The following is a 22,626-nucleotide window of genomic DNA, read 5'->3' as shown; positions in this document are numbered from 1 at the left end:
GGTGGAAAGTTTAAAATGTTTTCCTGAACATGAGACCTGGGGGCTGTTTCACTAAGCTCTAAAACCATTCCTAAGTTTAATTTGACTGATCTAAGGGGCAATTTGGGAACAATATCCTGTGCCCATGTTGACACATTCTAGAATACATCATGAATGTCTATGTATCATTCCAAACTAGATCTGAGCTGAACCTGTCCCAATAGTGGGTTCACTGTTTGGCTAAATTAATAAACATATAGTTCCCATTTTAGTGAAACAGGGCTCTGATTGATGCTTAAAACACTTTTTTGACCAAGCAGTCGAGCTCCTCATAACCATAAAGGTGTCAATTGAACTGCGTTCATCTCTTTTAACTTTCAACACATGGATTCAAGTTTCTTTGTGATGTCAGTTGCTCAGTCAGACAAGCCTTAAACAGCTAGATTCAGAGCATTGATAGCAAAGTAGTGCAAAACATCATTGTCCATGGGCAGTCTTGATGGGAATCCATGGACAAAAGGACCTAAACTGGTGGTCCTAAATCTATGTGGTAATTAACCCTTCGATCCTGAGGTAACAAGCACCCTGCACTTTAACTTCACAGGGAGATCACAGTTAAAAAGAGAAAAGGTCAAACCTAATCTTCCTGATATTTTTTTGTTTGTCATTTGTTTGTTTGTTTGTTTGTTTTTTACATCAAAGTTCTAAGTGATGATTACGCAGCATTAATCTGTGAAGAGCAGTGATGAAAATTACATGAACAGAGGTGATGGCAATTCCTGCAGAACCCCAGCAGGCAAATTGCTCCTTACATTCTTTGTGATTGCTAATGTGCCCTTTCTTTTAAACTAGGGCTATCTTGCGATAAAAAACAAACAAAACAAACATACAATAAAACATAACCTCATCTAACAGCAATTGATATGAAATGCATGCACATGAAACATGAATTTTTCCCCAGCTTGTCTCCTTAAGAGCACAATACCGATGCATTAGTTGAATGGCTTGTTGTAATCATGACAGACATGTCGTGATTTGGCAATCAAATGAGCTTGTCACTTTCACTTTGGAGGACCTGACACTTTTTGAGTACCACCACACCCCCCCCCCCCCCCCCCCCCCCACCACCACCCAATTCCTTTCCCTTCTGGCCTAATGTGACTTCAACGAGATGGCTCTTTTGTCTACATTTTGTCAGCTGAGAACCAGAAGCGTGCGACCATGTTCTAAAATTTGAGCAAAAATAAAAACAGAAATAGATTTACACTAAATAAAAAGTGAATTCAAACAAAAGTGGGTAGATTTGTGATGATTTTGCAAATATTTTGATAAAATAGCACCCTTGTGGTTTTGATTTTTAACAACTTCTGAAAATGAAATATGTAATTCAAAATTGGCACCACAATGTAGAGGAGATCAAGCTCTACAATATTATACCAATAACTCTATTCCCCCCCCCCAAAAAAAAAAAAAGAAAAGAAGAAAAAAAAGAAGAAGCAATAATGCCCTTCTGGTTCTCAGCTAATTATTCTTTATTTGTTTATTTATTCGGGGGGGGGGGGGGGGCTCAGTGTGATTAAACAATAATCATTTATATATGTATCAACAATGAACTGAACCAAATAAAGTGTTGTATTCTATTGCTGACCTATGCCTCATGATGAAGAAAATTTATAAAGCTTTGAATTGTTTGGTTTTGTGTCTTATCAATGTTTCTTGATCTAAAAATGATTGAATAAATGCAATGTGACATATCATACTAAAAACAAAAAAGTTCTTATTTTTGCACCATAGAGAAATATTGCAAGATGTACGTTAGAGATGTGAATGAAAGGGTAAGTACTTAATTCCCTTTGGCTCTCTTTCGAGCAGACAGAATTTATATCAAATTTTTTGACTCTCAATTCTAGGATGTGCGAGTTATTGGGACTTTAACCAACTGGAAATGAAATAAATGGTCTCCATTGAATTCAGCTTACTGGGAAGACTTAAAAGATTTACACAGACTCCTGTATCATCAATGCCACTTATAGAGGGAGCTATATATAATTAACCTGCATGAGTATTTGATTTTCGTACACCTGACATACATGTACATACATTATGTCTGGGATTGAAGGCAGACAAAATTTAAATAGGGAAATGTGACAACCATGAATGTTGTTTACAAGACAACTTGAAAACAACTGAATTCTAAAATCCATGAGGTACATAATGTTTCTTGCAGAAGCAATAAGTCTTAAAACACATTGTCTCCTGCCTTTCATGCAATTCAACGAAGCTACTGTATATAAATGACCGTCTGACATACATCTGCAGTTTGGTTTGTGACAGGGTTGACAGCTACATCTACACCAATACTCTGCAATTTATAAAAACAAATACACAGAGTCAATACAATTACGAAGTCTTGAGAAAAACCTTGTGCTTAGAATGGATGCTTGAGACTGTATCCAACTCCTACTACTGTATCCCACCCCAATTGTTGCACCCATGATCAAATCACACCACTCATTCTTTGATATGTTTTGTTTCATCACTCAGTCCTTCTTTCTGATATGTTTTGTTTCATAATGTGTCAGTGTAAGCTTAAGATATGCTCAGAAGGGGATGGAACTTAATACATCACATAGATTCACCCAATTTACAACAGAAAAATCACCCAAAATGTTCTCATCATATTTCTTAACAGCAGAATCTCTGAACTTCACATTCCCTTGATTTAGTTATTTGCTCTCCTTTTTTTTTTCTGTACATGTCTATAGTCTCCATAGATTTTTTATAAAATAATTTGATGCTTTTGTCTAGATCTTGTTGACAAGCCACAGTAAGAGCAAAAGCTCATCACAGTACTACCACTCATGGGACTGATAAAAATCCTAAGAACCTGATAATCAAGAATGAAATATTGGGTACACTCCTCTTGTTAGCCCGACAAGCTCTTGAAACTTTAGACTAGAAGTTAAATCAGGCATCTCAGTGGATCGCAAAATTTAGCTTTGATTTCCTGTTCCACACAATAACCTAATAATGCCTTAAATTTCCTACCTAAAAACATGGTCTGTTTTTTAAAGATTTCTCACTGTTCTGCTTTTTAGAATATGAGTAAATTAAAGCTGTTCTACCCTCCCCTCTTGTTAGGAAGCCTCATTACTATTAAAGGACACAGACGTCAATAAGATTGAAAAAAAAAATTCTCATCGTCTTCACGGACAGGAAAATGACAGAAAGTGTTGTGCTCACCTTCCGTCCCGCTGGGCAGCCCCGTTGGGTGTGATGGTCTTGATGAAGATTCCGAGCTTCTCCAGACCAGCGTCCGCGCCCACTCCCATGCCGATGATGCTGAGACCAAGGCCGTCCGAGCCTGGAGGAGGAGGAGGAGGAGGTATATGGGCAGACAAACAACAAGACGATCATCAGCAAGATGGGATGATGCAACAAAAAATGAAAGAGAAGTAAAAAGAACAAAACTTTCATTTACTGGCCTCTGGGTCTGTCTGTTTTTCTAAACATCTATCTGTCTGCATATCTGCAAGTCTGTCTATCTGTCTGTGTGTCAGTCTCTGTCTCTCTAGCCACATTCACACAGACAAAATAGCGTGATAATGATCGCGATCCAAATCTTACATAGTTTTTTTCTTTTTTGTGCCTGTTCAGATGCACAGAATTTTCCCGCTAATCGCCGATCGCGATAATTTGTCGGCCAAAGTGAACATGCCCAAAATCTACTGAAACTGTGACCCTGAATTGCCTTTGTGTTCATGCGCTGTTTAACGTGTTTTATGAATGAAGGGGGAAAAAAATCTTGTGATTTTTTTTTCTCCAACATTCACTTCAATTCAATTATTCAATCATTGTGCTATGTCTAAAATTATCATGCAAATTTCCAGATAATCGCAAGACTTCTTGGGATTTGTATTGCTATGCTGATCACACTATCTAGTGGGATTTTTGTGTCCACACTTGCAAAAATCCTTTAATAGATTTACAACATGATGCAAATCTCAAGATTTGTATCCTACTTCTTCACGTCAGTATGAATCCCACTTCCATCTCCCACTACCTATCTGTATCCAGCAGATACCTGACTCTTATACTCATTTACTATTTTGTATGCTGATTGCTTGTGATATCTTGTGCTTCATTATCTTTTTCTCTCTACACATCGCACCGTTCCCACTTAGTTCGCCCCCGGATGTCAATATATTTCTTTCTATCCTCACTTCAGCATCTCAGAAAAGTTCCCCCTTTTTTCCCCCGTCTCACTTGTTTTAACAACTTGGCACTAGGTGATAGCAGAAGCTAATACACTACTTCTTTTCCTCTGTCTCATCTCTTTTTCAAACTACTTTGCCGTATCTGTCTCCATCAGAAGTTTGGTTTCGTATCTCTTCCCGATTAGTTGCCACTGTCTCTCATCTTCATTAAAACCCAAATGAGTCTACAATTGTACCTCTTCCATTCTACCTCTCTTCTCTTTTTCTATCTCTCCTTTTCCCTCATTTATGGAGTCATCATCTTCTTGTCTTTCAGCGCTCCTAAAATACTAACAGCAGTCTTTGCACAACGACTCGTCAACGATGACTATTCTCATGAACTTCAGAAAGGTACATCTAAATGTAGCACACATCAATGCTGCTATACTAGACAGAAAGATGGCTTATTAACCAGATGAAATCCCTCTACTAGACTTCACATTATATAGCGGTAACTTTTATCATACGCGACTTGTCATCATTACATCATGATGAGGTCATCAAATATCAATTTTTCTGTTTGATTCTCCAGACTCTAAGCATTACGATGAAATATAAATGTTCCCATTAAACAGTCACATATCAAAGGTAAAGAAAGCCTGCCATCAGACTGACATGCTTTCAAGAAAGTTGACATCAATAAAAGTTGGGATGCAGTCAAGTAGAAAGAATGGTTAAGCAAACGAAAGTATGCCTATTTGAGTGATAAGCACTAGGGAAAAATATATTGTATCAAACTTATTTTAATTTTGGTTCATATAATTGTTGTTTTGTAATATCAGTGTTTACAAAAAGCATGAAAAAATTAAATCCACACCAGTTGAAACTAACTTTCATGTTATGAAATATTTTTAACGAATACATTTAGATCTTTCTGTTGCTTTCAGCAGGTTTTCTTGACATAATCTACATTGTAGTTTTTCCCATTTCAGGTCTAACTTGCCACAATCACATAAAAAAGGATATACTATAAAAATGAAGTACTTCTAATTTCAGAACATTTTAAAACTGAAACATTGACTGAAAATAGTTAAAATATCAAACTTCTAATTTCTGAACGAACATGAATCTAATGGCTTTTACATAAATAACCTTTTGATTTGCAGTTTCCCAGTTCATGGTGTTCACTGTTGTCATAGTTGTTGTTGTTGTTGTTGTTTTTACGGGCAAGATTGTGGTAGGTCAAATAACAAAGACTGATATATTTGAACCCAAAACTGAATCTACTTTCTTAAGAGCTACTTAATAAAAATTCATCAAAATAAGAGCATGCCGATTTAGTTAATTTACTGCTTGTCAGCTTACCTGAAAATTCATCATGATATTACAGCTTGCTGATTTAGTTAATTTATTGCTTGTAAGCTATCGAGAATTGCTTCTTTAATTCCTGTGTTATAATTGCTGTTGACAATGCTTTGGAAGCAGTAAAAGAAGGGGGAAGAAACTGTGAAACTAGAGCAAAGAGCTGTACAGCACTCACCTAAAAAGTTTTAAACACATTACACGCCGAGATATTTTGAACACATCACACAGTAACAAAATTTGGTAAAAACTGGTGATTAACCTGTTGAGGACGGACTGACTTCGCTACAGCATGCATTTCCTGTAGACACTTGCCTGAGTATACTCGGGACTCATCCTCAATGGATTAATTTTCAATATTTAATGTCGAAAGATTACACCAAATGCTGGAATTTGGGCTTGTATCTATCCTAATATGGCTGTCTAGCTTTTTTTATCAAGCTGGTAATCTTCTCTTTCCTTATCTCCCCTTGGTACACATAAAACCATACACATCATCCTAATTACATTATGAGATTAGAGAAGAGTAATTAAGAAATGAATACAAACAACGGTGGGTCCATAAGACACATGTACTTTTGAAAGACCAGGAAGCCCACTAACAGTAAATATTGTCTGATGTATTTTAAGTTTTGCTATTGTAATGAGATATCCTCTAAATTTGATGATATCAAATGAATTCATCATCAAATTGTTTCGAGGAGGATGTCTTAATGTCACAAATTCAGGCAGAGGGTCTTACAATTGGAGGAGTACACCAGATGCCCATGGCATCCTCCTCTAAATGTTACTACTCTGACAGTCTAAATTGCCCTTGCGGCCCCCTCTGGGCATAAGTCGCTATCAGGTGTGCAATGTGTCTTGAAGTACTTGGCTGTTCAAACAGTGGACTAGAAGTTGGAGTGGGCAGGCCCTTCAGAATCCACTCTCCTCCCTGCTTTTTGCATGTTGAGGGGAAAGCTGGTTGTCCTGCCCAGCATCCCAGCAACAAATTTGGCAAGAGGGTTTGTTTGTTTGTTTGTTTGTATGTTTGTTTGTTTGTCTGATTGTTTGTTTGTTTTTGTTTTGTTTTGTTTCATTTCCAGCTGAGAAGATGGCAGGATAGCCCATATTCAGCTGCAATAGCTGGTCTTCCATGGGGTCCAGTTGGATGTTAGAGGCGGGACTATTTCACAGGGTTAAACGCCCTGCTCTTTGCGATAAACGATCATTTATCGTGCATGAGTTGTGACTCTCTCACACACTAGACTTCCAGTTTATGTCCTATTCGAGGGACAGTATTTTGCCTCTTTATAATACTAAAGGGGACAGTATGATTACACACACAATATGGCTCAGTGGGACTAGGGAATCGAACCCGGGTCCTTTGGTCCTTTGGATTGTGAGGCAGACACGTTACCGACTGAGCTAACTCACCACCCTATAAGGGAAAGAAAGAAGTCCTCAAACAATTCTATAAATTGCAAGTCAATGCTCATGGTGTTTTCAGATGATGTTTTGCCAATATCGCAGGGAGTATTGCCTATCCCTGTTTTATTTGCCTGGCAGCATTTTCATGGGTAGAAAAAGGAGCACATACGATCAATATATTTTAATATCAACTTCACATGGCTCTAAACATTTATCTACCACGGGGTGATGGGGTGATGCAGTCAATTCACCTGTTGCTATGGTTACTTGTTCCCAGAGAATTATAGCAGGCATGAGGTTCAAATAACTCATATTCCAACAGAAGACCTTTTATGAGGTATAGCCACCAACTATACTCACACAGTTTTTGGGGAAGAAAATATGGCATAAACCAAATTTCCTCAAAAGATGACATCATGGTTTGCGCTCAATATGACACATTACCTTGGTAACCTGTAAAGAGAGATGAGGATCACTAAATTGCCTTCAAGTGCTAATTTCACCACCCACGTAAAGGCCACCTGATCTACATAACCACCATCTTACATTCAGTTCCCTTTGGAATTGATATCTTTAAAAGTGCTGTCATAGCCAAAGGAAAGAGGTAGGGGTTCTATTCACATGAAGTAGAACATGATCTTCCAATTTCCAATAGATCGCGAGCAAATCTTTGCAGAATTTGCGATATCTAGGTTATGGGATTATTCGTGTCGATGGGGGGGGGGGGGGGTAGGAGAGTGGGAGATTAATGTGTAAAGTGCATCCTACTGAATTGGAAATGTTTAGAGCAGATACGAACATGTGGACATTACTGGTCATTGAAAGGTGGGGCAATTCGTTTGGCTCAAGGTGATAGAAAATTCTCATCCACAAGAAATTCTGACAGATGAGCATTAAGTTATTGAAATTGGATAATTCAAAACTGGGAGATTATTAGCAATAGACACAACAAACCAAGAGGGTTCATAGATAATAGTTATATTTGTTGTCAAAATAAAATCATTCATGATTGAAATTACTACTCAAGTCAAATATCTTAGGCAAAAATCAAAGAGGAATTGAAACAATTCAAATACAGACAGAAGGCTTCAATAATAATCAATTTGAAGTGTAGGCTCGCTTGACCATTGGTTTCAGTATCTTGTTTCTACGTCATCATTACGACAGTGATTCTCATACTTAGAATTTGTTATGAACTTGATGGTAGATATGCTCGTATACTTCTGTACTTGTTTGTCTTTCTTTTTACCCAGTTCTTATTCTTTTTCTTCATTTCCTTTTTCTTTCTACTTCTCTTTTTTTTTTACTTCTTTTGCCCTTTGGCTTTCTACCTCGCTATTTTAGCTTTTATATAAGTGTATCATCCATACTTACATGTATGTACTTTGTGTCCTAAGTATCTCCACTGAAAGACATACTCACAAAGGTATTTGTTCCCTCGTATCCAATTACAAGCTGTGCTTTTGCGGTTTCTTCATATTTCACATTTTGTTGAGAATAGTCTTTTATGTGGATCTTGTACGCAGACACACTTTCTCTTCATAATCCACTGTATATTGTATTTTGTATCTTCTTTGTTTGTCCTTCTTTAGTATATGCATTACTCCAATGTGAAGAGAAATATGAAAATAAATGTGCTAGAACTGTCTACTAGGACCCCGTTTACAGTGCGGGGCTGGGCCGAGCCGCGGCCGAGCCGCGGTCGAGCCCAGCCTCAATTGCGGGGCCGAGCCCCGCAATTTTGTCCGTTTACACTGCCGGGCTCGGCCGCGCTTTTAATTCAAACCTTTCAATATTTTGTCGTAGTGGCGCTCTGCTTGTAAACAAATGCAATTTGGTATAGTCTGGTTTTCAGACCCTTTGCCAATTGGATTCCATGGTGACAAAGTCGCTGTTCAGGCAAAGGCCTTTGCCGAAGGAAAAATCCTTTGAAGGACAAAACCACCTTAAACTACACTAGCTTTCGACGTTGAGGGGTTAATATCCTGAATAGCGAAATAGAACGGACAGGGTTTGGAAGCTAGACTAAAATTGGCCGCACATTTGGCCCAGTTTGCATTTATACTGAGAAAAGGCCGGGCTCAGCCGCGGCTCGGCCACGGCCGAGACCACCTCCAGAGCGAGGCCAAATGCGAGGCCAATTTTGGCCCCGCATTTGGCCTTTTGCACGCTTACACTGAAGCGGGGCTGGGCCGAGCCGCGGCCGAGCCTCGCACTGTAAATGGGGTCTGAGTCTCGAGGGTAAGACTAGTGCAGTTACAGTAATTCAATTCAGTAAGATCGATCAACACATATATTGATAAAGAAAACACATAAGACAAACATTCATGAAAAATAAAGAAAGAATAAAGGGAAAGATTATGTCCCACTTCAATGATGATTAATTTATGCCATCCAGCTGAAGACGGAAGTAACCTATCTATATGCCAGGGAAAATATTATATTCTCTGACAATAACACTTGTTTTGTAACCATCTATCAAGATTTTCTTTTTGTGTATTTGTATTGTCCTTTTTTACGATGTAAGTCTTCGTGCAATTCAGCCTTATGACCGCAAGACATGACTATCTCCATAAAGTACCAGTTAACTATCCATCACAAACTGTAGTGGGGGAAAGAGAGTGAGAAAGAGTAAGGGTAGGAGAGAGAGAGAGAGAGAGAGAGAGAGAGAGAGAAGAAAAGGTGTGGCATCACTAAATCAGATTGAAGAAAAATGCAGGACAAAAACAAAAATATTCTTAAAATAGGAGAGATGCAACAATAACATGCCAGAAGAAGTCTTTCATTCCCAGTCAGACAGAAGAAAGCATGAAGGTTATTGGCTTCGAGTGGAGACACTTTGCTATTTTTAAAGTGACTGACTCAAATGTTAATCAATGCCATAAATAACGCTAAGCTTTTAATAGCCAGGCACAACTTTCTTTGCTTCTAACAGGATCATATTTTACGCCCTAACAGAACTGCACAAGACGACAAAGTTTTTCTTTGAATCTTACCCATGCATAAATAAGATGTAAATCTATGCCTTATCGAGATCCTCTTACTTTAGCAAGGTCATTGCTGCTCTCTGTCCAAAACCTCAAATGGCATAGCTTCGATTCTTGCAAAAACATTTACAATCGCACTGCCCATTTTACAGAAATTTAGACAAGCAAAATCAGGCCAATTATTCAGTTTCCATTTATGTACTTCACAGTCACTTCATAGACCCAGTTTCTTATTCAGTACTAACCATTCAAATCTCTAATAGGCACCACTCAACTTACAGAATGGTTCTGGAGGGGCTTTTTTTTTTATTATTTTGCTGCTTTTATTGTTGCTTTTTTAGTGCTAACATACATTTTTATAGTAACATCACAATTATTCACTCTGAGCATGATATTGTTCAAGGGAATAACTCTTTCATTCACTAGCCATTCGTACACCCACAAAAAGACAATCTTTTTTTTACGTCTGTATTTCTTTATCAATCTATGTTTTGTTGTTATTGTTGATGTGAGAGAGTAGATGCTTGATTATCACATCATCGTAAATGCCAGCCAACCTAGTGTCCATTTTGCAATCGCTGTATAACTGGAAGGGCGTAACTGGGAAAATGATGCATCTACCACTACAGCCTTGAGTGTTATACCATCCTCACGAAATATATGACTGATGCCAGGGTACTATGGTTGCCATGGCAACTAAGCTGGAAGATGAATGATGACAGGGGGAGGGAGGGAGGGGATCAGTGTTGAGCCTATATCTTGTGACTCGCTTCTTTTCTTCTTCAAAGGTCAGCTGTCAACGGCATGTACATCCTGATGCTTGTTCCATTTGATCACCGGCTATTAATGCCATTTCATCACATTTATTCTTGTTCTAAATGGCCGGAGGGTCTAGAATCGACCCATCTACATGTAATTTTCATCAACTTTTATCTACAAGAAAACAGCTCGTATCATGGCTACAACATGACTTCTAGGTTGACATTAACCTCACACAAGTTTCTTATTAGGTCCTCTATCACATTCTAACAATCATTTTCATTTGCACACTCTGTTTTGCTCACCTCTTTTTAGATTTTTTATTCACTGTGAAATTGTTTATATGTTCCCCCTTGTCAATTTTAATGGTCCTTCTGGCAGAGTGCAAGACCCCGTTTACACTAAAATAATTGCGGTATTTGGCATAAATGCACCCAGGCCAAATTGCGGTACCAAAAGTGGGGCCAGCCGAAGGCCAGCCTAAGGCCAGCTCAAGGCCTTCGTTTTGTTGATGAAAGAGCAAGCGGACCCAAATGCACGGCCAAACCCACTGGGCTGGACTGTATAGAGATCAATGGGGGAAAAAATGTTTCCATGTATGTACAGCGCCACTACAATATTTAAAAAAAGGACACGCGCAAGAAAAAGTCACTCCCTGTGCATGGTTCGACGCGGCAGTGTAAACGTACAAAAATGCAGGGCTCAGCACCGCAACATACGTACATTGTAGACAGGCCTCATCAGATTGGTCCGCCACTGTAATCACGGTCTTAGTCAAACGGTTTCTTCATATGAGTGGTATTGCCACAATGATGTTAACTACTGTAAAAGCTTTTATTTTCTCATCCTGATATTTTTGTGAATGAGGAGGTCACAGACACTTTTGAGAGATGTTGTTTTCGCAATTTGACACCATAAGTACACACCACTTTTAGCATCCATGGAGCTATTTCTCGTGTTGTTCAATTCACTGCCTGACAATGAGTCACGAAATTCCTGACAATTAAACCCTCTCTCTCTCTCTCTCCGATAAAAAATTGCTTTTACAGTACTTTTTTTCATGTTTTCCATAGTACATGTACTTCGTTTCTTCCTGCCTTCCCAGAAGCAGCGAGCAGGGACACAAGTTGAATTACAGGAGACGACTAAGACCCACCATGATACACCCTCAGTTATTTCGGCAGAGTTGTCTGGAATCTGTCTGGAGATACTTGATCATCTCAGATACAGAAAAGTGCAACGCTGCCCAGGGAACGGCCAGTTTTTGAGGCATTCCATACTCCGCTTTGAATTGGCATTTAGGTGACCAGAAATTGAAGACTTGCCGCACCCCGACCGACAGTGGTTATCCCTCGTTCCCGTTGCCATCGGCTACAGAGGAAGAATCGACGGCCAATCATATCGGCAAATTGAAGATTGATTAGGCCGTAGCCACGACGTGCGCTTTAATGTCACTCCTTGGAACATGTGACTAAACCCCCTATTCCCTGCATGGTGATTTCCTGAAAATATATAGTAGACTACAATTTTCTATTCTTGTGATATTATCTATCTCTCTCTCTCTCTCTTCTTTCTGCTTTTTTCTCCTTTACCTCGGCAAAAACTGGTTCCACACGTAATGTGAAACTTCCCTCCAGAAAGAACCATTTCTGGGAAATCAGCACAGGTAGGCATCAATTACTGGACTGTTTGATAAGATCTCATCACAAAGAGTAAGCATGATAGTGCTTCTCAAAGTTTCTCAAAAACATTTGTTCTTTTTTCTTTTAAACTCTCACTCACTCTCACTCTATCTCTCTCTCTCTATAGCTGTATCTATTTCATATTTCTGTTCGATGTCTCTTCACTGAAGTGTAATTGTGAAATTCTATAACTTTTTGCATACATTCATCACAAGTTGGCACCGTCAGTGTCACCATTGTCTACGTCTATCTTTGCAGTGCTTTTCAAATATATGAGGGGTATATTTGAGACACCATAAGATTAATGGTAAAAAAGACAGAGAATGGTGCATTTTCCTAATTGCATTTTACCTAAAAAATCATGTGTATTAAAAAGGTAAATGCAGGATTAATGTCATGGGAAAATTACTGTTTTATAATTGCTTTGTTAACACTATCACCTCCTGAGCCATTGTGGTTCTGTGGATGGGATCATGGACTTTGGTTATGAGGTCCCTGTTTCAAATCCACTAGCAGCATTGGTTGTGCCCCTCGGTAAGGCATCTACTCCTCATCACGAGTTCTCACTGCTTAGTATCATTTTAGAATGAAGGACATTTCTTTTTAACCTATGGATGTGAAAAAAATGAAAATTGAGCACATATGCACTTACAGAACACTACTTCACATCTTCAAAGATTATCTTTGAAAGAGAGTACCTTGAAAAAAGACAGGCAATGAAATTGAAGCTTACAATCTGAAAATGAAAAAGAGTGACCACTGGGATATAAAAAAGAGTGGTGTTGCTGCTGGACGTCGCCATTCACAATTTGAGTATGATAGATAGATGACACGCGAGACAGTACTCCTTTTGTTGTTGTTGTTCTCTCTTTCTTCTGTCATAATGCCTCTCTGACAGGAGTCATTACGTCCCATGTGGTCAGAATTACAATCAATCTGAGAAAGGCAAACTTCTCAGCTGTCGTCAGAAGCCAACACTTCCAACGGGCGGCTTGATAGCTTCCTGCCCGAGGGGGGTTATACGCGCATTTGTGCAAAGCAATATCCTGCAAGTCACAGTCCTTTTTTTGTCCGCTATACCTGGTCGATGTTAATGAAGGAATCAGCTCCCAGCGAATCAAACTTTAATGCCTCGGCAAATGAGTGAAAAGAAGAGAACCCCATTGGGGAGTTGTTGCTTTTTCTGGATGGGGCTTTAAGATGGAGATACTTTACGTAGAGCTGGACATGTGTGGAATCTCTCTGCTTCATAAATTGTCCATTTCCATCCAAGATAATCTTTGTCCACTTCCGTTCAATATTGATGTTTGACCGTTTCTCTACGTAAGGTAATCTTTGACCACTTCCACCCATGACAAGCTTTGACCACTTCTATCTATGGTAATCTTCAGCCACTTCTATCCATGAAAGGCTTTGACCGTTTATATTTGAGCCAATCTTTGCATTCAGTTCAATTTTGGGAAATCTTTGCCCACCTTCCATCTACCAGAATCCTTGACCACTTCCACGAAAGGGAACCTCTGATTACTTCTATGACTTATTTATCTCCAACTTACTCTTTGCCCTCTTCAATAAGAGTGAAAAATAAGATATCAAACCCCTTCACTATAAAAAAATGCCAGTCATTGATTTTTTTTTCTCTCTTTGTCCATCAATAGTATAAGATAAAGTACGACTGCTCCTTAACTTTAAAACTGAAAACCACTCGCTTTGTTAAAGGTCACTACAAGGATGGCTTGGAACTGGATATTGTTGGGATGGACAGGGAAATAAATGCAATGAAGATTTACTGAACTTCTGTTGAAACAAGTCAGTGGGATAAAAGCTCAATTGTTTTATGGAGAACACAGAGTAGAGCACACGTATTACCCTATGATCTGTCTTTCTTGCAATGACTGACAAACAGTCATTCAAGAACATCAAACTCTTAGATAAGACATACAAATGTGCACATATAGATAAATAACCTTTATACAAAATGTTTATACAAACAGATACAAATTAGTGTGTGCAATATACGTGTATATGCACATACAGAAATTCATAATTGAACATATACATATCTAATATCTTATATTTTGTCAAACTTATGATATTTAGGTAAAGGCAACATATCGAGGAAAATGAATGTATACACGAGACTTCAAAAAGACTCAAAGTGTTTGGTCTACACGTTCAAAATGAAAAGAAAGAGGAAGACAAATGGAGGTTATTTGTATTGCTGAATCAGATTTTATGACCATCATATTCTAATAAATCTACATTTCTGCAGGAACGTGAAATGATCGAGATTTCCAATCTAAAAGAAGACTCGGCTGTCCCTCTTGGGGTATAACGAGAGATTCTTCCCACTCCCCTTTGTCTGTGGGCAGGATTCTCAAGACTATGAACACTGAAATAAAAACCAAAGTCCTTCTGTAATACTGAGTCTCAATAATGAACTCAAATACACATACGTAGGTGTAATCAGCAAAGCTAGGTTAATCCTCCCCTGGGAAATAACAGAAACAAAAGATGAGGATAAAGTTGGATAAATCAATTTGTGACACACTTAAAAGAATAACCACTTTTCTGAAAGCCTGTTCACTTGAGACAATCATATCTCTTTATATTAGTATGGCATGGCTGCCTTCCTGTCTAGCTGTTCCATTCAAAAGGCAATACAAGTCTCTGAGATGGAAATACAAATGTACTTCCTGATTCCATTCACAATCATTGAACAGACTGAACTGCCGCGGTAAGTGGAAATGCAACAGGTGCCAAATGGGCGACTCGGCCACTCTGCGCCAAGGAGTGCTGAGAGGAGTGGCCTTATAAAGTGTTAATCTAGCTACTAGGGGGCCACTCCCGAGCACTCAGCATAATTGGCCAAGAGTCCCGCCGCTTCCCACATTTGACATTTTCGGTGTAGCATGAAGGACATCATGGCATACCAACTGACCACTGGAATAAAATGCTTAACACTTTGTTTACGTTGAGCGCCTACTGTTACAGAAAAAAAAAACACGTAGCATTACACACATTGTTCAAAGTTTCTGGCACAGAAAGTGTTACCTGACATCAGGATGACACTTCCGGCTCAACAAACTCACAAGATGGACATACACTGCATGAAAAAAAAATAATGATGATAACAGCCTACATGATTTTTTTATCATCTATGAGAAAAGACTTCTGTATCTATAGAGCAAATCATTTCTTAAATTTCTTTTTACTGGACACTACTGATCAATCCACAAAGTTTTTGCTTGGTTGAGGAGAAAAGGTTTTTATCTGGTATCCATGCCGTAGCCCTTCAAAGAGACAGACACATATTCATAAGCACATTGTGATGCTCAGGACAGGTTCTTGCAATTTTGATCAAATTGAAATGAGAGTAAAATGATGTGTGATGTAAAGCAGAAAAGAACAATCTTTAAAAAGAACTAGAAAAGCACTCTGAGAGCGCAGACCTCCATCAAGCAGCTAATTTCCACCCATACACACATGCTGAAAATCATCCAATTTTCAAATATAGAAATCCTTTGATTCTATCATCATCTCTCAGCTGCGCGGCGCCTTGCCGGAGCAGAGCACGCGCTTTAGAGCGCGTACGCAAACCTCAAATACATGCAGCTTAAACACCTAAGTTCATTGACCCTATCTGCAAAAAAGATCAAAAATTCTCCACCAATCCATAGAAATTCATGATTCACAATTTATTCATCTGTTCCTTGTGTCATTATCAACTTTTACCCCAAGTTTCATCCAAATCCGTACACAACTTTTTGAGTTATTTTGCACACAGACAAACAAACAAACCAATGCCAATATAAAAGATAACCTCCTTCCTTGGTGGAGGTACAGTTTTGTAATAAAGACTTTTGGGAGACTTTTGAATTCTTTCTGATTGTGCATCCCACTCTTATCATAGTAGCTTCTTCTTCTATGCATGAAATCAACATCGCATCAGGAAATGGCACATCAAATCGGATCCATCTTTGCATCACCCTTCGCTGTGCCAATGTGGGGATCTCTTTGCCCCCCCCCCCAAAAAAAAAAAAAAATCACCATGGACACTGGACGTTATGATGACCGAGTTTTGATGACCAGTGAATTTTTCATCCTATTCATGCCTTCTCTGTACATTTCAAGATTTTTCCAAAGGCCTCACCTCTGGAGTTTTTTCTTGATTGGGGGACCTCAAGAGGTCTAGCACCCTTAAAGTTAAAGCATAGTTCTCTGAAGGGCTCAAATTTCATCTTCTGCTATTTGGAAATTGCTTGCAATACATCAAAGGGTCTAGCAAGAAACTTGTCTGGCTGAGGCCATTTGCCAGAATGAATGTTTTGGAGTATTTGAGATCAGAAGTGTGATGCAATAAAGTCGGCATAACAAGAGTTTTATTCTTGAAGTGCCCTCCCTATTCCGTAGTGGATAGGTAAAACTTCACAAGTATGTGACAATTGGAACATGCCCTAACAGAAGTATTGAATCGCATGCAGCTATAACAACAGCACATGTGATTCACTTTTAAGTGATGGATACTGCTATGGTCCAATATTTTGTAATCACTGTAATCTATGTTGAAACATTACGTAGCAGCTCCAAGTATGATTGGGAATGCTCTAAGACTGCAATACCTCCAGCATTCCTTTTGGGATAATATTTCACATCCACACTGCTACCCAACTAAACTTGTATGTTTTTACAATGTAATTTCACACATTTCTTATGCATAATATGTCTTTATTTTAGAGCAAAAAATTGACAGTTTCTGCAGTCATATGGAAACAACCTTTTACCTTTAAATATTCTTTCCACATGTCTCTTGGAATCTTGAAAACGGGGGGGGGGGGGGGGGGGGGAGGACAGACAAAAGCATTTCCCCCTAGTGATTCTTCTGAAAGGGCAACAAACAGACTAGAAGAATACCTTATATCAGAGCCAACCGTCCTCAAGTCAGCGTGGTGCTAGGTCATTTGGAAATTACTCGCAAGTCCTTGCTTTCTTAATGTCTGGGAAAGATTTGACAGAAGTGTCTGAGGTTTGGAGTCATTCCAATGACTGGAAAGCATTCTCCTTCAAAAAGTAAGTCACTATGACCTTAGCAACACTAAAAAGTAATGCTACATCTCTTCTTACTCTTCTCCTCACTTTTTTTTTCATCCTCGCCTATTCCTTTTTATTCTTATTCTTACTCTTACTCTTACTCTTACTCTTATTCTTATTTCTGATATATCTTTCCTTGTTCGTCCTTCTATTCCTCCTCCCTCTCTGCACTCTCCTCCTCTCCATCCTTTCCTTTTACCTCTTCTTCTTCACCTTCATCTTCCTCCTCCTTCTCTTATTCTTCTTCCTCCTTATTGCTCCTCTTCCCCCCCCCCCCCCCCCCCCATTTTATAGGCATAATGCATCTGGTTAGTTTCACTTACTACCATATCTCCCATCATCAAGGCTGTAGATATACTGGGGTTAATTGGGCATTTATTTCCAGTATATATATTTTTTTTGTTAAGATGAAGTTTTTTTTCCCTTTTGAATATAAAATTGCCCAATTTCCCAATAACAAAGAAGCCTTTGTTTACCTCATCAGCTTCTTCCTACATGCTGCGTGGCACCTTGAGCAGTGCATGCTCTTTAGTGCACGTACATAAACCTCAAGTAGGGGCAACTTGAACTCCCAAGTTCACTGACCATTTGCTACGAGATCTTTTTAAAAATCCTTCAAAAATTCATAGGAATTCCCAGACCACTACCAAAATTTACTCATCATCCGTTCCTTGTTTCATTATCAACTTTTCCTGCAAGTTTCATCAAAATCTGTTCACAACTTTTGGAGTTATTTTGCAAACAGACAGACAAACAAACAAACCAATGTCGATAAAAAAGATAACCTGCTTGGCGGAGGTAATAACAAATATCTAAAGTAGATATCAACATGGTACTGACACACGAGATAGGAAAAATTACATCAACCATTTCAGCACCCCTATTCTCATTCCAATTTTGACAGTCCCCTAAATCACAAATGAAATGTGTAGCCATCCATTGTGTCCATTTACATCATATTTGACTGGTCCCATGGCATATTTTGAGTAATACAATGTGACTCGTATCTTATGACGGTAACAAAGAAAGAGTTGAAGAGTTTTATAGATGACAGGTAAACAATGACGGAAAAGCTCTTAACTGCACATCAAGTCAGACATTTGAAGTGGATTTTATGGAGAAAACATTCCTTTAAAAAAATGATCCCCTGGCTTGACATTTCAATTAGCTGTGGCAGACGGGACACTCTGGATAAGTTGTGCCTGGAAGCGAAGCCTTTTTATCTCATCTCGGTAAAACTATGTCAATTCTTGTCTCATTTCTTCAGCTCACTCTCGTCTTCCGTTCGGATGACAACAGGACTTTTAGTTTAACCATGTTTAACAACTGGGGGGCAATGTGGAAACTGTGTTGGGACAAACAGCTCTCGGGCAATCTACTTTTGGTGGTTGGTTTTGACATGTGCTGGCACTAAGTTGCTCCCAAAATATGATTTCAAATTAGAAAAAAAGAAATGCTACAAAATATACCACCAGATCTACCAACTGGAAATGTGCTGTGCTAAAACAAAGAAGAATTTTATGAATATCACTATTTTCTAGCAACTCTTGTTTGAGATGTTAGTGGGATTGCATAGGTAAGTGGTAATATATGGAAAGGTACAATTTTATTTTCAAAATCAGGTCATGTAATGACAAAAAAACACACATATTTCAATCCCTTTAAAATGCCAAGACCAGCAGAGTACACAAGGAGGAGAGTATTTCAATTTGTTTGTTTTAAATGTTTGATTTTAATTCAAGGAGTATTTTACAAAATTGGGAGATACAGAAGGTTTTAAAATTGTGGCTCAAGCTTTGCACATTTTTCACTAGATTTGCAGAAACGGTGACATACAATGTACAAGATGATACCAAAATGGCATCACCCGATTAACGGTTCTACATTAGTTGGTAGAAAAAAGTGGACAGTAGAGACAAACTATTAAAAAAAAAATACATGACTAAAAAAAAAAGGGCAAAAATTCATCACCACTGAAACCACTGGATAATGCGAAGAGCTCAAGGATACCATACCTTTCTCAAGGTCGACCGGGAAGACGTCCATCTTCTCAACCCGCTTCTCCAGTTCATATTCCGCTGAGGCCGCGACTGGATCGATGTCCTCATTCCGTCTGTCGTAGTCACTCTGGGAGAAGGTCTCAAACACCTGTCAGAAGACGAAGCAGGAGACAAACGTACTTAAGTCTTTCTGTCACTTTTTTTTTTACGGGTGTACTCCAAGAAGACACAAGTTACGGGTATCACAAATCAAATTGCTCTATTTTTTACTCCCCTTCCATGGGCAAGCAGAGACAAAAGGGTTTATAAGAGAAGAGAATCAAAGAGCACTAGGGAGAAAGGGAGCAGATCCCACGCGATATTTTTAACCCTCAGGCCCTTGAACCGTCTGTAGCTTCTCTCGGGATCTCATCGTGTGTACGTATGTTCATGTGTGTGGATGAAGAATGTGAGAATGTGTGGTTTACATTGCCCAGTCCATATAAATCCTGTCTTCCCTTACTTTTGCAGCTAATCTAAAAAAAAAAAAAAAAAAAATCACACACACACAGAATCGTTTGTCTAGAAACCTAGAAAACTCAGAGTAAACCTTAATGCTTCCTTAATGAGTATACAGGTTGGCATTGCAAACAGGCTCTTGGTGCTAAAGGGTTTAAAGGGATGGTATAGTATTGGTAGAGATAAGGATTGGGCTTTTAACTTTTTGCGAGATACCAAGAAACCACTTATGAAATAGTAAAGACCATAACATTCTGAGAATTCAAAGTTTATTTGGATAAAATCAGTTTTGCAATGGCTGAGACATCCAAAAACAAAGTAAAACAAAGTAATCATAATAAAAGGTGGGTCCCACCTTTTACTAGGATTGCTCTGTTTTGGATATCTCAGCCATTTCAAAACCAATTTTCATCAAATAACATTGAATTCCTCTTGGAGTTACATGCTCATTCATATTTCACAGAGGTTTCTCAATATCTCACCAAAAAATGTCAGAAACCTGAAGTTATTTCTCAACCAAAACTATACAATCCCTTAAAGGGAACTTGTGTCTATACATCAACAAAAATCACAATAATGTGCTCATGATATGAACAAAAGATGTGGTTGAGGTTCAGACCTCTACGCCATCGTCATCTCGCCGTCATCGTTAATCTCGTCAACATCACCATCATCACTGTGGTCATTCACACTACTATTACTGCTCTCAATGTCATCATCATACAGTACATGTAACTCATTTGTAGTAACTGTCAGTAATCTCCAATATATCTTATCAAATATGATGGAATGTATGGAGAGCATCATTCTTAGCTTTCAGCTGCTATCAATTATATGCTGATAAAACATGCAGTAATGAGTGATACACGTGCACAATCCACAATACTGACTTGCTGTAAAAGTCACTGTGGACAAGTATTCAAGGGAAATGAAGACATGGAAACTATAAGTCATCTGGTGAGAATTAGAAGGGCCTAAAACACTATGGCTACAGTAGCAACTTAACACCCTATCATTCTAAACCAACAAAGTGGTCTTTTGATATGAAAGACTGTTCAGATGGACTTTCTTCAGGGCTCCTTGGACTCAATACCTATAATGTTTAGCATAATTTTGTAGTTAACAGGTAGTGAATATACATGAAGTCATAAATAATAACCACTTTACACAATCCTTTCAGATATTTATCTTGCACATAAAATAATCTTCCATTTTTTTATTATTATTATTTTTTTTTTTTGGGGGGGGGGGGGAGGTAAGGAGGGAGAGAGAGAAAGAGAGAGCAAGATTTATCAGGTCATTGAAGTTTTACAGCCTAAAGCGCTCTAGTGGGGAAACGGATAGCGTCAACTGTGGAAATAGACACAATCAGAGCGTGGAAAAATATGCCTGCATAAATGAGAAATTAGAGGAACAAACTATTCATCACATGGGAATCAGAATGACGGAGGAGAATCCAGTAAAGATTTTTTCATTACGTGAAAAAGCCTCAATTTCACAAACGCTCCCAATGTGCATCAAGTCGACATTGAACATTGCATACCGTATCAGAAATAGCGTGTTTGAGATTTTAGCTAAACATAGCTGCAGGCTATGTAGTTCGTGAAATTTAAACATTCCTTGAAATGTCCAATTTTTAACTTTCAAAGTTATGGGCATCTTTGTGATCACTTACAGACAGAAAGGGTCTGATGCTACTTGGTAGCTGTCAAATGATTTGACAACAGTAATGTGATGTACCCTGTGAGCCTTGAGCCATCTAACCATTCAAATTTGGTTGTCACACAAAGGTGAAAGAGTGCAATGCAATGACCTACAAGCATGCAACCTCGGAGCAAGACGTACAGCTTGCAGAGCCTGTAAGGAATGAGGCCATGAAGATAAGATGCCTTGCCCAAAAGTACTACTGGTACTGCCTGGTGTCGGAAACAAGGCTCCTTAACCTGTTGAGGAAGGACTGATTTTGCTACAACACGCATTTCCCATAGACACCTGCCCGAGTATACTCATGACTAGTCTTCAAAGGGTTACTCTAATCCATTTTTTTTCTGCCTCTCTCTCTTTCCGTCTTCCTCTCTTAAGTACATAGCTATAACCTTTGACCTCATCACTCCGAGTTTATGATGATTCCACCATTGCAAGTCAGTTGAATTTACCTACACGGTAACTTACACAGACACAAACCAGGGTACTGCAAAACTTTTGGACAGATGGTGGAATTTATGACAGTCGCTATCATTTTTAGTATCCCTGCAGCAAATATTTACATAATCTTTGGTGCAGTGACAAAGACATGCTTGAAGCATTTAATGATCATAAATTCTGCAGAATTCCCTGACCTAAATTTTCATATCTGATACCAAATTAATGTAACATAGCGATAGCATCTAAAAATAAATATATTACCCTTGCCTACTGTAGCTACACGATGTATGTTTCTAGGCAGGTAGGATAAAAAAAGAAACAACCTTCCCTTCTTTTGTGTGTCTGTCTTCCACCAAGCAATTCACAAATTTTAAAGTATCGGTCTTTCATGAAATTCAACTTAAAATGTTGTTTATTAGGTTATAATGGATTGACAACATCATGCTCTGGATGTACCTCTGCTGATCTTTCAATCAACATGCGGATGTTACGAGGAACATACTAACTTTGCTGCAAT

The 22,626-nt window shown here is 38.6% G+C and overlaps 1 protein-coding gene across 4 annotated transcripts in view; it reads right to left on the bottom strand.

The window, feature by feature from the left end:
* Positions 1–22,626, bottom strand: part of LOC139720239 (uncharacterized) — a 298,627-nt gene that overhangs the window by 88,352 nt on the left and 187,649 nt on the right. For all 4 annotated transcript variants that reach the window (XM_071631603.1, XM_071631606.1, XM_071631604.1 and 1 more), the window contains exons 4-5: positions 19,482–19,614; positions 3,223–3,343 (exon numbers count right to left, since the gene is read on the bottom strand). In XM_071631603.1, the coding sequence (XP_071487704.1) occupies positions 3,223–3,343; positions 19,482–19,614 (254 nt within the window). The remainder of the gene's footprint in view (positions 1–3,222; positions 3,344–19,481; positions 19,615–22,626) is intronic.

Source organism: Diadema antillarum, unplaced genomic scaffold (genome assembly GCF_040938485.1).
Source record: "Diadema antillarum isolate AM-2024a unplaced genomic scaffold, OU_Dant_1.0 scf00000124, whole genome shotgun sequence".
Lineage (NCBI taxonomy): Eukaryota > Metazoa > Echinodermata > Echinoidea > Diadematoida > Diadematidae > Diadema > Diadema antillarum.
The sequence above is the reverse complement of the archived record's forward strand: the minus strand, read 5'-3'. Positions and strand labels throughout refer to the sequence as shown.